The sequence below is a fragment of the Tachypleus tridentatus genome, chromosome 10 (genome assembly GCF_004210375.1).
Source record: "Tachypleus tridentatus isolate NWPU-2018 chromosome 10, ASM421037v1, whole genome shotgun sequence".
NCBI lineage: Eukaryota > Metazoa > Arthropoda > Merostomata > Xiphosura > Limulidae > Tachypleus > Tachypleus tridentatus.
In genome coordinates this window covers 146,921,700-146,939,048 of record NC_134834.1, presented here as the reverse complement: position 1 = coordinate 146,939,048, position 17,349 = coordinate 146,921,700, and the positions used below count along the sequence as shown (strand labels likewise).

Below are 17,349 nucleotides of genomic sequence, written 5' to 3'. Positions count from 1 at the left end.
TACAAGAAACTAGTGTGAACTGTCTGTAAGTTGAGGATCTAATATGAATGATTTATGAATATTTTGATTCTAATTTTGACTGCTTGATGAAAATGAGAAAACTAGAAAGAACATTATAACAGCAGGAAGCAAGTATCAAATAATATTGAAATTCAGAACTTGTGTATTTTAATGTTTGGAAACGTATGAAATATATGCATGCTCTAGAACTAGTGTGGACTACTGTTTGGGAGTAAGTGTTGACTGTTAGATAGTGGAAACAGTGTGAAATATATGCATGCTCTAGAACTAGTGTGGACTACATATATTTTACTGTTTGTGAGCAAGTGTTGACTGTTAGATAGTGGAAACAGTGTGAAATATTTAAACATTTGTGTGCTAATGTGAAGTGAGTGAAAATTGGAAACTACTATGTGTGGCTTGAAAGTGGCAAGTAACAATAGATTCTTGGGAAGTGGGGAAGTTAGTGTGGATTGTTTGGAAGTTTGGGGAGTTAATTTATTGGGAAGTGACATGATTAGGATGTACTAAGAAGAAATTGTGAGGTGTATTAAGAAGACTAGTTGTTTGTCTGTTTTACTTACTGTTAAAACACAATGTGAAATTTTATATGTTATGTCTTATAATCTTTTGCTAATCTAATAACATAGTCCAAAATATAGGTGGCTGTAACCCACACCACCCACAATGGCTTAGAGTCCTAATGTAAACCACAACTTGATGGTATGGTTAATGTTTCATTACTTGAAGACATTTTTGAGCATAATAATCTTTTGTTACTATTTATAAAGTGTTTGTTTGTGATCTGCACAACCATTCTTTTTATCATAGTTAGATTTTTGTTTTTTTTCTCATGTGGGAGAAAATAGCTAATTTTGTTTACTTATTAGAAAAACATTGTTGTAACTATTACAGATGCTGTCACAATTGTCCTTTACACAATGATGGTTGGCTTGTCTTCTATGTCACACATAACACCAGGACAGGTTTGTGGTCTTCTCAATCATTTTAAAAATGAAAAGTCCATAAATGAAATAGAACAGAGCAACATCTCATAAAATAAACTATTGTTGTAGTAGATTTAAAAGTAATGAGAAAATCTGTAGTTTCAGAAGTATATTTTGACTTTTACATATCAGCTGAAAACATTTGATATGTATTAATTGTAACACCATACCATATTTATACAAAGTAAACATATTTAGTCAGATATTTTCACCATGGAAGAATGAATGGAACTGATATTTTGATCATAACTAGAATTAAGTGATAAAATTATTGGAATCAGTTACAAAGTAAATCATGTCTTTACTTACACATGTATAAATAAATAAATGGTGAGTTAAGTTTTATTGTTTTGAATAAAGCATGCCAAATTTTTGAAATTCATTTTTTGTAACTTAAATCTGAAGATACAAGACTTTTATTGAGGTATGGGGATGTAAAGTTGTTAGACTAGTGAAAGTGGTCTTTGTTAAATAACAGTCAAAGGTAAAATTTAAGGAAAGACAGTTATTTTGTGAAGAAATAGATTAGGAGATCAACTTCCCTTAATTTTCAGTTGTCTGTTACATGCATCATTTTGTTTTTGTTTTAATAGAGTTATAATTTTAACTGCTTTACAAGTATGTGCCTATGCCTAACAGTGATTAGACAACTTTAAAACTATATCAGTATTCCTTCCATCTCCACTGAACCAGATGAACACATAGCATAGCAGAGAAGCATGACAAAAGATATGACTAATATTATGTCTCAAATGTACATTATTGTTGTCAGTCTTAATTGGATCTACAGCATTAATATATCCACAAAATTGTGTTTGGCATGGGCCTGCATGTTCTAACCAGCATTATATTTTAGTGACCTCATTAGTGTTCTGTCATGCCTTTCAACACATAATCATGGCAGTGTTCCATGGGCCTGCGTGTTCTAACCAGCATTATATTTTAGTGACATCATTAGTGTTCTGTCATGCCTTTCAACACATAATCATGGCAGTGTTCCATGGGCCTGTGTGTTCTAACCAGCATTATATTTTAGTGACCTCATTAGTGTTCTGTCATGCCTTTCAACACATAATCATGGCAGTGTTCCATGGGCCTGCGTGTTCTAACCGGCATTATATTTTAGTGACCTCATTAGTGTTCTGTCATGCCTTTCAACACATAATCATGGCAGTGTTCCATGGGCCTGTGTGTTCTAACCAGCATTATATTTTAGTGACCTCATTAGTGTTCTGTCATGCCTTTCAACACATAATCATGGCAGTGTTCCCAGTTTAACTTTATACATTACATATTAGACAAATAACAATGTTTAATCAATAATTGTAATGACATTTATTCCTTGTTTCTATACACTCACAACAACACTATTACAGCTACCATAAAAAAGTTTGTCTTAATCCTCTTAATTTTATAACATTCTTCTGCTGCTACAGTGTACAACCATGTTCTATCCATGCTGTAATATTCAAATAAAAAATGAAACACAGTTTGGAGCTTAAACTGATTACTCGTGGCTCACAGAAGGGTTGAGATAATAGGTGTCCTTTCTCACTGAGCTAACCAGGTTAGTTGGTATTTTCTGTTTCACCCTGTACTTAATGTTTTTAAATGAAAATATTTTTGTAAGAAAGCTAACTTCAGGTGGTAACAACATTGTTTATAGTTTCAAACATATGATTTTAACTGTTATAGTTATCTGTTGAAAAGCAAGTACTGGTTGTCTATACTGCACATTAATCAAAAAGGTTAGAATGAATAACAAAGGAAAATATGTGTCTCTGTTTGTTATATTATGAAATAATATGATTGAATATCATTATAATTTGATATTGCAGAAGTGACTTTACTGATGGTAAAATTTAGTTTTGGTTTGGTTGGTTTTATATTTCAGATAGCCACTGGTGTTGCTGCTTTCTTTTGTGTTAGTCTAGGTGGCCTGTTGATTGGAATATTGATGGGTATTATCACAGCCCTGGTTACCAAACTTACTCAGAAGGTTCGAGGTAGGCTGTTAGTTCTGTTTACTGAATCTAATACTTAAATATTAAACGTACGTTTTTAATGAGATCCACGTGACAGAATGATGGAATCAAACTAGTTTTGGATTAAACTGGAACAAGTTGGTTTAAATAGATTGTGGTATTATTTTAGCAAGTATTCAGTAAATAGACAAACCATAATTTTAAAATAAATTAAGTATAATGTAACTTGTTTCTTAATTTGAATAATGGTAAATTACTAACCCTCAAATTTACAAGAAAAAAATATAATTTATTTCTGTTGTTTATCTTTTGACAATTCTTTTGGAATAACTGGTGAAAAATAATGGAAATTCCAAGCCATTGATGATAAAAAATTAATTTAGTTTTTCAATAACATTTCCTACAGGCTTCATGTACTCATATAATAGTAGACCTGAGTTCACACATAACGTTTTTGATAGGAACTACAATAGTAATGTATATCTAATTTACTTGTTTACTTTTCAATAGAAATTCCTCTCTAATCAATGAATAGCAAACACATAACACTTAGTAACTGAATAGATATTGATTGTCATTACTATCACTGAACTGAATCACTTGTTGACTCACTGATTCTTGTATTTATCATACCCTTATTTCTACATATTTTATAAAAATTCCTTGATTCTGTCTTAAGTTTCATGAACTTTCTAGATATTACATCATATAACCTTTAGTAACTAAACAACAAAATTAAAATATTACAAATATTGTTTACAACATTACATTAAACGGTGTCTATAATAAGAAGACTTTGGTCAATTGCAAGAAATTGTATGTTGAGATGCTATTATGTATTTTGGGTCTTATCAGTCTCTGTTTTGTGATAGCTTCAAAAATATTTCTCAATCTTAATAAATGTTTTTAAAAAACTGCTTTTCACCCTCTGTTAAGATGTAACAGATATAGTGTGGTTTAACCTGAAATTATTATTAACTTCCTAGCTCGCATCAAATTAAAGTAATTATATCAAAACATTTAAGCCATGTTTTGCTACTGTTTTTAAATCAAAGTAAGCTTGTATTTTTCTTTATTTGTTAAAAACTGTTTATTTAACTTCTTAAAACATCATTTTACAGCTTGTAGTTTGAGCATCATGATTTGTTTTGAAATTTTTTCGATATATATTAAATTTTTTATTTTAAAGCACAAGTGAAAGAAAACTCTCATTACTCATTTTGAATTATTGTATGTTTGTAGATTCATTGTAATATGAACTTGTTTTCAATGAGAAAAACATTTTAGGTAGTTAATGGTCATAAAATTTTGAAACAGTTGTTATTAATATTGGTTTAAATTAAAGAAAATTTCTGACTTCGTATTAACGTAAACTGTACAGTGGAGGTTGTACAAAAAATTATTTTTTCAAAATGTGTACGTAGAATATCAAAGTAGATTTTTTTACAAACTTTAAAACACCTGCATCAATATATTTTTCTAGTGGTTGAGCCTTTGGCACTATTGGGAATAGCATATTTATCCTACTTACTGGCTGAAATGGTTCACTTCTCTGGAATAATTAGGTAGGTCTACAAAATGAAGCTAGGTATATTAGACAAGGTATCAGCTAATTAATTATGGTTTTTGGAGGACCATTTAAATTAATAATAATTTTGCATGATTACATATAATAAATACAATTACATGAGAATTACTTGTAGTTATGGAAAACCTACAAAAATCATTGTTTTATAGGATCAGACTTCTTTATTATAAAGTTAAGATAAATGCATAAACATGAAATACTTTGTAGTTTTATATTTATTTCAGTATTATAGCCTGTGGTCTTGTTCAAGCCCAGTATGCTCGTTTTAACATTTCTCAGAAGTCATACATCACCGTTAAATACTTTATTAAGATGTTGAGGTAAGTTTAATTAAGAAGATAAATGTCCAGCTTTAAATTTGTTTATTTATAATGGTTAATTACTATGTCTTGAAAAATTATTTCATAAAAGTGCTTAAATATACATTGGAAAAGAAAATGGATATTAAAGTACACTAATTCATGAAGTTAACTCTGCTTCACCTAGTGATTGCAAATAAAAAGAACTGGGGTGCATCATAAATGTTTGCATGTTAGGTTGTTCACTTAGAGCTGCTAAAGTGACTGAACAGATTTTTAGAAATCTTAACACTTTCATTTCTACAGCACCTGGTGGAGCTTACTGCAAGGAGTCATCTCAAATTCATCATAAGATTATTATAGTGAGTTCTATATTTTGGCAGACGAAAATAACTCCAGTTGTAAGCCATGTAATAATAAATTAATTTTTTGATTTTTCAATTTTTTCTACAGGCTACTATCACATATATACTGTTGTAGGCCTCAGTTTAGAAATAACATATGTTTACTTTTAGCAGATATATATTCACCAATGATACTACAACTAAAGTTAATTGTAAAATTTATAGCTAACTGATTGAGTAACTAAATATGTGCAATAATTAACACTTAAATAAATACTGAACTAACCTCTAAGTAAGTGAATGATTTGAAAACTAACTCAATGTTTCACTGATCCTTGCACTTATAGTTTCTAGATATGTCAACAAAGTCTGTTGATCATTAATATTCATGAATATTCTATATATTATTCTAGAGTTACTTGGATAAGCTTTTAAATCTAGAAACATGTTAGCAACTTCTCTTAACAAACAAATAAATTAAAATGTTGAAAATGTAGCATACAACAGTGTCTTAGATAATAAACTTCTTTCCAGGCTCTTGCTAGTTAAGATTCCCTTTAAGGTTGGGGTTTTCCAAGCTGGAGTCTCCTGCAAAGCATCATGAGGACAGTAGAAAATATGGAAACTGTTAAAATCTTGGTATTTATAGATTCCTTGGTGAGGGTGCCTCAGTGAGGATGCAGAATATTCTGCACTAAGAAAGTTTGGGAATCCATGTTTCTTAAGGCATCATAAAATTCAGTGGTATAAGAATTGGGGGACTTGTCCCCCCTGTAATTTTAAAACTTTCCAAGTAAAAATGCATCGAAATTAGGAGATTTACTAGTAAAAAAACAACAGAAGGTGGCATAAAAATGTAATTCAGAATCCAAGAGTTCCCAGGGTCCTAAGGTAAGTCTTGGATCCTGGTTAAAATGGGCACACCTGTTGTGCATATTCTCTCTCTTTGTTGCCACCCCACTTTTGTTTTCCTTCCTATACCTCTGAACTTGTCACTTACCATGTCACACATTTTCTTATCAAATCAGTTGGTTATCAGTCACCACTGTCTTAAAGAATCTTAAATAAATTATGACATCAGTATGGAAACTTTATTCCTGTAAATATTCCATATATAACTTTGATGTAAAATATTTAAAACAGTGGATACCTTTTGGGGGAAGTAAGGACAATTTTGCAGACACTGGAAATACAATAAACTCCACATCTCAACATTGTAAGATAGTTTTGATAGGTATTCAAGTGACGAGCACTCAACTTTCACTTGTTTGCTACATTTCTTTTATTAATTTAAACCATTCTTAGTTTTTTAACAATGTCAGAAATATGTCATTGGCTCAAAGGTATGAGGAGGAATATGTGATATAAAAAACATCATAATATTTATTTGTTCTCTTAAGATGTGAGAAAGTATACAACTAACAAAAGAAATTACAAATTATACAAACTGATACAGTTTTTCTTATCACATTCACAGTGTTTTTGTAAATTATTCTGCTTACTTTTTTTAACTTATTCTCAAATAAGCATGTGATATCGAAATTCTCTTTTTCTTTCTTCCTTCTAGTGCCATCTGCGATACCTTAATCTTCCTTTTTCTGGGAATGGTTTTGGTGAATGATGATCATATCTGGCACACTGGCTTTGTCCTTTGGACTGTCGCTCTGTGTTTGATTGCAAGATTTTTCAGTAGGTGTTCCACAAATTACTGTTTTGTACTATGGTTTAGTTACAGATATAAAGTTGTGCAGTAAACATTGTTGTTAGATCTCATCAATTAATTTTAACACATCACATTTCTTAAATAAATTACAAGTTAGCCATAAAACTAACATGGTAAGTTCATCATATCTTTCAATATTTTAAAATTATTTGTGAGTCTGTGAATGTATTTTTTTATTTTTTGTGTTACACTAAAACTGTTAATCAAAAATACCTTTAGTACCAATGTATCTCAGGATAGTTCACTTGAAAATCACTTTAGGAAAGTCAAAACATTCGCTCCTTATCAATAAAAGTGTTAATACCCATACCAGCCATGCTGAGATACATTCTTCCTTAAAATGGGTTTCTTGTCATCACGAATTATCTTTGGTACCAATACTGTAAGTACAGTTACAACAGAAAGTGTTCATACCCCTGTATCCTGAGTGGTTTTTTTCCCATAACTTAAAAAGTTTCATGATTAGGCTAATAGAAGTATAATGTATTATAAATATTATACTAACACACATCTACATAAATTTGTATGTAAATTAAACAACAAATAAACTGTTTATAAACAAATAACCAAAAATAGGAGAAGCAGAAAGTGTTCATACAGTTCGGAACATGTGAAAAAAACCGATATTCCCGTAAAAATTTTGTTTAGTTTGGTGAATAAACTACATTATACCATTTCACAACTATACACTGAGTTCATAATTATTGGAATTTAGCCAGCAAAAAATATACTTCTGGTAATTTAGCGCCGTCTCCCTCATTATCTGCTTGGGCATCGTGGTGAACAGGAAACAACTGTCCAGTGATTTAAAAAAACCAAATTATTGTAAAATACTAGTCTCGTGTGTCTCTTTCCAGTATTGCTATACAACTTAATGTGCTGAAATCTACTGTTCGAAGCATAATTACCAAATTTAAGCTTACAGGATCAACTGCTAACCTCCCTCGTTCCGAATGCCCCACCAAAATTCCAGAGAGAACCAAGAGGAAGGTTCTTAGAGAAGTTAGTAGAAATCTTCATTTAACACGTAATGACATACAGAAACTGGTAAGGGAAACTGGGGTTGAAGTAAACATCTCTACAGTTACGAACATGTTATGCTCTTCTGGGTTCAAAGCATGCTGTCCTCATAGAACTCCATATTTAAAGCCTGTTCATTTAGAAGCACGATTGAGGTATGCAAGAAAGCATGTAGATAAACCATTTACCTATTGGTAGAGTATTCTTTGGTCAGATGAGACTAAAATCGAGCTTTTCAGCTACAATGGTATTTGCTATAATTTATGTAAGAAGGTGGAACGAAATCTTCCAAAGAACACCGTCCCTACAGTTAAACACGGAAGTGTCTCGATCATGCTATGGGGTTCCTTCAGCTCTTCTGGTGTAAGCAGCCTTCAATGGAATCATGAAAAAAGAAGAGTACGTTGATATATTAGGCACTTATATCAAGAGTGATGCTTGGAACTTGCAGCTTGGGCATTGCTGGATCTTCCAGCACAACAATGACCCAAAGCACACATCGAAATATGTGCAATTCTGGTTGCAGAGGAACCATATAAGCATTCTGGAGTGGCCATTGCAGTCACCCGATCTCAATCCAATTGAAAACGTTTGGCATGAGTTGAAGACCAGAGTTCATCAGCATCATTCGAAAAAATTGCACGAGTTGGAGGTCTTCTGTAAAGAAGAATGGAAGTAAATACCAGTCGAGTACTGTCAAACGATCATGGAGGGCTATGAGGAGAGGTTGCGCCAAGTAATTCACCTGAAAGGCCACACAACTGACCATTAAAGTAAAGCACGAACACTTTCTACCCCTCCTATGTTTGGTTATTTGTTTATAAACAGTTTATTTGTCATTCGATTTATATAAAAATTTATGTAGATGTATATTAGTATAATATTTATAACATACCATATTTTCATTATTCTAATCATGATACTTTTTATGTTATGAGGAAAAAGAGCTGATATGTCTCAAAACATTTGGCCTTAGATGATCATTATTTAGAATTTCTTATTCAGTATGGGCAAATATGTTCAATGTTTTAAGTGTTGTAGTTTCCCTTCTTGTACTGTTTAAGCTCAAGAAGATTCTTTTGAAAGGTTGGTAACTTAAGTTTTCTGGTGTCTATAGTAAAATTCTAAAGGATAAGGCATCATGATAAATTTAAAACTGCAAACATATTTACCCAAAAACTCAGGAGCTCTGCCTTTCTGCAGTGTCTGTCATGGATGAATTAGTTGGCTTTTGGTTTGAAACTTTATGTATTTTAACTTTTGTTTTCTGATGAATAAGTCTATAGTTTTCAATTAATTCTAGTGTTTACCTGAAGTGATATAAATTGTAACTTTCAAAAATCCATATATGGTTTTAATCACGTTCATTTTAAGCTTGATGCAGGTGCATGTATAAATAAAGCCTCACTTCTTACAGAAACAAGTAATTTCTCTCAGAAAACTATTGTATAATATGATATTTATAGTAGTATAGTTTAGGTTCAATCATATGTGGACTGTTGGTCAGAGAGAAAGAGAGAAAAACTTGCAGCCTAAACATTGCAAGACTAAAGCCCATTGCTAAATACACTTGCACATCCAGCCATTTGAATGGTATTATGTGAGGGTTAGTCACACTATGTTTTGACAATATAAAAACAAAAGTAGCCCTGGAATTGGTTGCAGTGGTGTTAACTAGTTGCCTTTCCTGTAGGCTATCACTTGAACAGCAGGGGATCAAGTAGCTTTTTCTAAAACTAAATGAACCAGACAAAGGGTGGATGCAAGTAAAAGATTAGATTGGCTCACAACGAACCCAAGGTATAAATTTAAGAAGTTTAAATTGCCTACTTTGATTGGAATTATAGAATGTTATAGAAGGTCAAATGGAGTTAGTCAAACAGGACATTAGGAAATCAAAACAGGCATATGTAAAATGATTAGCTTAAAATGTGAAAATTAGTATTAAAGATTTCTTTAAATTCATTCAGAGTAAGCAAGATGTTAGGACTGGATTAGGGCCTTTGATGAATGACAAAGAAAAACTTGTTTCTGATTTTAGAAAAAGATGGGTGGGCTATTAATTCTACTTTTTTCTGTATTTTTAACTAATGAAAATGTAAACAATATTTCTAATCTTCAATAGATGCTAGATTTAAAGATATTTGAATGCAATGACCACATTAATTCTCAACTAGTTATGAAAATGTTGGGAAGTTTAAAGAGTGATAAGTCTTCTAGATTAGGTAATATGTTCCTCAAGAGTTTTGAAGGAGGTTAAGGATTGGATATGTGAACTATTACTATTGTTTTTTGTAAGTCCTAGAACAGTAGACAGATGTCAGAAAATTGGAAGTTAGCTAATGCTACTTCTATTTTCAAAGAAACTAACTATAGATCTATTAGTCTTACATCATGATGAGAAACGTTTTAAAACTGATAAAAGATGCTTTGCAAAGTCAATTAACAAAGTTTAGAATTTTTTCGGGTATTCAACATGGTTTCATTTAGGGAAGATATTGTCTTATAAATGTTTTGAATATTGTTTGAAGAGCTTAGTGCTTTTAAGGGTGTGTATTTAGTTTAGTGTATCTGAATGTTTAGAAGGAATTTTAATAGTTGTCACATGAAAAGTTTGTAAAAAATGTTTCTTTTTGTGTGGGGGAAAGTTAGTAAATAGGATAAAAAAAGTAGCTGGATGGAAGAAAGTAGGGGGGTTATTATAAATGGATTAATGTCACTAGTGGTGTACCACAGGCTCAGACTCAAGCCTTATTCTTTTTTTTTATTTTTATCAGTGACATAGGTAAAGAAATGGTCAATATAGTATTTAAATGTGCTGTTGATATCAAGGATTTGGGTGATGCTAACTGCTAAGAAGACACTGCTGCTTTACAAAAGGATCTATATTACTTAATTAGTTGGACAAGTTTATGATGAATGGCTTTTAGTTATAATAAATTCAAGATACTGCATGTGGGTTATCATAATTTGAATTGTGTATATAATTTGGATGGAAATAACCTTAACAATATTGTGGATGAAAAGGATCTTGGTATTCTAGTTAACAAGTCTCTTAAGTCATCCAAACATTCAAGAAAGTCATACAAATGTAAAGCATTTATAATTTCATTGTATATATAAGTCTCTGATAGGCTAAATTTAGATTACTGTGTTTAGGTTTGGGCTTCCTTTCTTATGAAGGACATTGAATTGTTGGAAATAGTTGAGAGGAGGGCTACTAGGATGATATTTTGGATGGAAAGATTGTTGTACAAGGACTGGTGTAGAACTCTGAAATTGTTTTCTCTTGAAAAAAAAGTTATAGAGGGGGATATCTAACAGGGTGTTTGACCTTTAGAATTAGTTTCCTTCAGATCTGGTGGGGACCGGCATGGCCAAGCGTGTTAAGGCGTGCGACTGGTAATCTGAGGGTTGCGGGTTCGCATCCCCGTCATGCCAAACATGCTCGCCCTTTCAGCCATTGGGGCGTTATGATGTGAAGGTCAATCCCACTATTCGTTGGTAAAAGAGTAGCCCAAGAGTTGGCGGTGGGTGGTGATTACTAGCTGCCTTCCCTCTAGTCTTAGACTACTAAATTAGGGATGGCGAGCACAGATAGCCCTCGAGTAGCTTTGTGCAAAATTCAAAAAACAAACAAAACAAACAGATCTGGTGGATGCAGTAAATTTAAGGGAGTTTAAGGAAAAGCTTAGTAAATATTTGAATGATAAGGGTTAGCTTTAAGTCATTGTTACTGGTTTGTTTCTTTTGCTTTATTTTTATATTCGTTCTTAGTATATTATTGTTATACACATGTATGCCTGTGCAATGAACATTCTTGTTTAAATAAAGTGGTAGATTTAAAGTAAGGATAGTTGTAACAGATTTGGACATGTTCATTACTATAACTCACTTGCCTTTATATCTTAATATATCATTTTAATTGCTATTAACAATTAACAAAGCTACCACTGAGTGGATGTTAGAATATATTCTGATTTAAAATGCAGTATAGTTGTTTTTAGTTAATGTTTTTAAATTGCAGTCTATCACTCATACATGTAACAGAATGTTTTTTTGTAAATACTTCACTATAAATTGAGTTTTTGTTTTGTCTGCATTATATATTCATTTAGTCTTTATCATATGATTATAAGTGATTTTTTAATCTGTCCTTACAGGTGTTTACACACTAACTTTCCTAGCCAATTACTTTCAAAGACTGCATAACATCAATAGTAGAGAGCAGTTTGTTATGGTAAAGTGGGTTATTTAAATATTCCATGTGTAAATAAAACACTTATTGCATGAGAGGTTGGTAAATACTGTTATCTGACAAGTTTTTGTTTTGAGCACTTACTATTCTACAATTCAAAAATTATGAATCATGGCATTTATTTCATAAATCATATTTATTTTTTGAGCACTGTCTATACTACAGGTCGAGAAATTATGACACGTATTCGTTAAATTCATGTTTGTGTTTTAGGCATTACTACACTACAAGTCTAGAAATTATGGCATGTATTTGTTCAATTTATGTTTGTGTTTTGGGCACTTACTACACTACAAGTATAGAAATTATGACATGTGTTTGATAAACCTATGTTTGTGGGAATGATACATTGTATATATCTTTGAGAATCTTTAGTGAGTTATAAGTATGATGCTACATTAAAACAAAACTTAATACAGATATTCTATAGTGATCTAGTACTGGATTTCAGTGTTAGAATTTCAACTTACTTTTTGCTCTGTAAATCACCATCTTGGAAAGTTTGGCTCAATACCAAGGTGTATCAGGCTCTCTGGACTACAAAATATAGTTTTAAATGAAATGTTGTTTATATCAGTTGTTTAGCAGGTGGAACATAACATTTAGTAGTGATATATGAATGATAGCACTTTGAGACTAATGATATTCCATCATATTATTCTTTGGTAAACTGGTTTCCTGTAAGGAATGTGTTATATCACATCAACCTTACTTTATGTGATACACTTCTGTGCCAAGCTTATTGAGGTAACTGATTTATGACACATAAGATCTTGATTGTTTATGGGACATCTACAGTGTGTGAAACAGAAGTTGGTGAAACATAAATATTTAATGGGTAACATCTTGGGCATCACGTACTGTAAAAGTTTACAGATCAAATATTGTATGTTCTTCAAGATTCTGTAGTTTGATTCAATAGTCTAAAGCAGATATAAGTAATTTGTAGAATGTATATATGAAAAGTGACATAATAAATGTTCCATGGGAATTAACTGTAATTAACTATCAAAAAAGCAAACCTTTATAAGTTAACTATTAAGGAGTTTGCCATTATCAGTAACTATTAAGGATTTACCCCCCTGTAGCTAACTATTAAAACACAAGTCCTCTGCAGTTTGCTATCAAGAATTAAGTCCCTTTTAATTAATTATTAAGGAGTCAGCCCTATTAGTCATCTGTGAGGGTTTCAGTCCTCTTTAGTTAATTACCAAACCTTTGCCTCTTAATAGTTAATTGTCAAAGTATTAGCCCACTTTACTTTTTCTAGCTATATTTTCTGCCAGGTCCATTGAGTTGATTAATAATAAAATCAGCCCTCTTGTGTTCATTATCAGAAATACATTCTTCCCCAACTGATCATGAATGAATAATTTTTCTTTAGTTTAATGCATACTTGTAACTATTAAAGGCTGAGTGCTCGTTATTCAGTGTTATTATTTATGGATGACAATTTTTTGATAATTTACATGTGTATAACAGGCATATGGAGGGCTCCGTGGGGCCATGGCATTTTCCCTGGTTATTATGTTGGACAAAACAACTGTTCCCAACAAGTCCTTATTCATCACAGCTACACTTGTTTTGGTCCTATTTACCGTTTTTATTCAGGTAAGTTTTGTATTTGTATGTATTTTTTGAAAATATCAACTATTTATTGCTTACAATATTATAAAGTTTACTATATCAGGTGATCCCTTCTTTACTACAAGTATGAAAGTTAAATTTTTAGGAATTAAAAATTTACCAATAATGAATAAAAAAGCCAAACTTCACCCTTATGGAGTTTAAAATCATTTTTTGCTTTCCAGTTACTCCTAATATTTTGAGAAAATAAAAGAAACTAGTGACAGTTAACCCTGCCATTATGTTGTGAACCAATCAATCTGTATCTTATGATTTTTATGTATCCTCCTTATTATACTGGTAAGAATTTGAGGGGGGCATAGAATTAATCCTTTCATAAATATCAATAAGGGAGAACACTGGTTGAATAAGTCAGATATCTTGGGTTTCAGTCTTGATGAGACTGTGTTTTTATGTTGATAGTTTGTGTTTTCATTATTGCGTTTCCCTCTATAGGGTAGCACTGTCAAACCTCTTGTTAATCTTTTGAAAATAGAAACAAAAAAAAAAGAAAATTGTAGACTGTTTCAGGAAGTTAACACTAAGGTAAGTTTTGGATTATTAAACTGTTTTTTTATAGATATAAATATAGCCTTAAGTTTAAAAAATATAATTAATATGTTAATGATGTAACAGTGATTAAACAGTGTAAAAATTCTTGCTTTCCTGGTAAAGCAAACATTTTTTCTTTAGGCTCTGTTTGTATTTTTTGTCTAAAGTTATGAATTTGTAGTTAACTAAGTTTCTAACACAGTAGTATATTGGGATATCACAAGATGTTTGTACAAACAATAGATAAAATTAATCTTTCAGGTAATTGACAACATGATGGCTGGAATAGAGGAAGTAACTGGAGATCATAGTGAGAATTACTGGAAGGTAAGGTTTTATGTTATTATGGACATTTGGCAGACAATTCATCAATTTCATCACAGTTCTTTCGGACATAAAAATGCCAGTTATGTAACTCGTATACTATTTGATAGCTAAATTCAAGCTCCTGAAGCAGTTTTATAGATTGGGAATCTATTATCTAGATATGGAATGGTTAAAGTGTCCAGAAAGGTCTTACATTCAATATTTTATTAGGCATCTAATGAAATAGTTGGTCAATAAAACGAGTTAGACATACAGACAAATATAATGTAATCATTTTCAGTGACCACTTTTGTAAACAAACTTCTGGAAGAATGCCTTGAGCATGAAACATTATAAAAATAATAAACATGTATTTTTGGCTATTTTATGTAAAAAAAAATACATTTTCATTTTATCCTAATTTATTTTTAGAAAACCTTTTGTTACTATGATGATCGCTACTTCAAGAAATGGCTCCAACACACCAAAACTGATAATAGCTTGACTCGAGTGTACACAAAGACAGTCCTTGCGTAAGTACAAATGGTATTAAATTCTATGTAGTTAGTATTAGTTTTAACAAATTAATATGTTCCAACACTCTGGTTGTGCACAGTACCAGTTTGATATTCAAATGTTATGTGTGATACAGCTTTAGACTTCCAATTGGGCATTTTCTTTTTCTTATGCACTGAGAAATACTGAAAGAACATTGTATTATATGTCCAAACCATTCTGTTCCCCAGTGGTACAGTGGTATGTCTGTGGGCTTGTGATGCTAGAAATCAGGTTTCAATGCCAGTGGTGAGCTAAGCATAGAAAGTCTATCATGTAACTTTGTGCTTAACTTTAAACAAGCAAACAGACTAAACCATTTTAGTCTTACCTAAAGTCAATAATTCCATAGAGAATATAAATAAGGGACAAATTGAATGGTTCACCTCTGAAAAGTTTCATTGTGTCATTTTTTAAATGTTTACGTAATTATAGAAATAACCATTTTGAAAAGTTGATGATGATGATGGCCTGATACTAAGAGATGAAACAACATAATAATTAAAGTTAGAACCTCTCTAACTCTTAACATTGCTGCTACTGTAGTTTTAAATTACATAAAGGTTTTTTTTGTTTTGTTTTTTTGCATACGATATTGTTCCAAAAAATTAGACCAGTTGACAGCAGAGGTTCATGAGATCTCAAAACAGGTCGGTGTTGAATTACTACATTGTGGCTAGATTTTTTACAGTTATTGTATTAGTCTCTCAAGTGGAAGCTTAATAATTAAGTAAAATGTGTACACAGTTACATAATATGCATGACAAACAGCCTGGACTCTCTTATTGGTTTCATGACAAACCACAAAAAATAATTTTTTTTAATAAGAAATAATTTAGTAAAGCATGGTTTATTTGCACGTGATTTGCCTTTATTGAAGGATGGGGTTAGAATGGAAATGATAAATTACTGAAAAAAACAAGTAAATTACTGTATTTGTGAACTTTTGTGTTTTTTTGAATCACATATACAGTTTATTTTTTTTTAACACTGATATCTTTTGTGGTTTTCAGTGACCATTTTGCACACTTGTATGGACCTGCTACAGCCTTGGAGGACAAACAGCCTCTTATGTTGAATCAGTGAGTTAATGTTTTATTTATATTGACACCAGTCTTATACCATCACATCAGGATACCAGTTAACATACTGATAGGAAGCTTATACCGAGCCAGCAAATCAGTATATTGATTCTAATGCTGGTACTGTTTCACATGTTAAATCAGCTGGTTGGTCTAATTGTTAAAGTACCAATATAGAGCTTGTTTACTAAATTAGTATGTTGATCTTCTAGCACAAACTGGGCAGTCAGTGAGTTGGTACTCCTGTTACAATACTGGTACATTTCTCTAACTATTATTACTATTAGGAGATGTTATAAATATGTTGTCAGTTTAACTTGTTTCACTAAACTTGTACAGAAAATTATAATCACACGTCCCAGAAAAGTAAAAGTAATCTTTATTGCACTAAACTTGTACAGAAAATTATCATCATATGCCCCAGAGAAGTAAAAGTAATCTTTATTGTTGAACTTATAAAGAATGTTGTATCTATTCAAGTCTGAAATTGCAGAAGAAAGAAATGCTTTCTGTCTGATACAAACAAACACAGTACATTCATATCTTGCATTAATTCGATTGTTCAGAGGAGTCACCTTTTTGCTACTAGTGTACAATAAAACATTTATAGGTCATACATTTTAAATTATTTAAAACAGTCATTTTACATTTAATCCTGCATTAGTGCCCTTGCCCAATGGAACAATCTTTGAACTATGGAGTTGTGCCACACCCCACATAAAAAAACATGTATTAAAAAAAATGTATTAAGTTTGATTAGATTCATTTGTCTTATGTTTTGATAATGTTAATGAAAGAATTATTGAAAATATTAGATGTTTGCAATGATGAGAAACCCACTTGAAATAAAATGTATTCTCAGGATAGGTCATTTTCAGATTAAGATGACCTAAGAAGGTTCAAACATTGTTCTGTACTTTATTTTAATAAGTGTTAATACCTATACCAGCTATTTTGAGAATGCATTAATATTATATATTGATGCTTGATATCTCTTTTATTTA

General features: G+C 31.4%; 1 protein-coding gene across 1 annotated transcript in view; it reads left to right on the top strand.

Annotated features, from left to right (window-relative positions):
* The window catches only part of LOC143230561 (Na(+)/H(+) exchanger protein 7-like), a 94,774-nt gene that overhangs the window by 59,818 nt on the left and 17,607 nt on the right, over window positions 1–17,349 (top strand). The window contains exons 11-21 of the mRNA XM_076464329.1: window positions 916–986; window positions 2,902–3,013; window positions 4,476–4,557; window positions 4,805–4,900; window positions 6,791–6,912; window positions 12,130–12,206; window positions 13,707–13,835; window positions 14,307–14,396; window positions 14,664–14,729; window positions 15,141–15,241; window positions 16,277–16,345. Of these exons, the coding sequence (XP_076320444.1) occupies window positions 916–986; window positions 2,902–3,013; window positions 4,476–4,557; window positions 4,805–4,900; window positions 6,791–6,912; window positions 12,130–12,206; window positions 13,707–13,835; window positions 14,307–14,396; window positions 14,664–14,729; window positions 15,141–15,241; window positions 16,277–16,345 (1,015 nt within the window). The remainder of the gene's footprint in view (window positions 1–915; window positions 987–2,901; window positions 3,014–4,475; window positions 4,558–4,804; window positions 4,901–6,790; window positions 6,913–12,129; window positions 12,207–13,706; window positions 13,836–14,306; window positions 14,397–14,663; window positions 14,730–15,140; window positions 15,242–16,276; window positions 16,346–17,349) is intronic.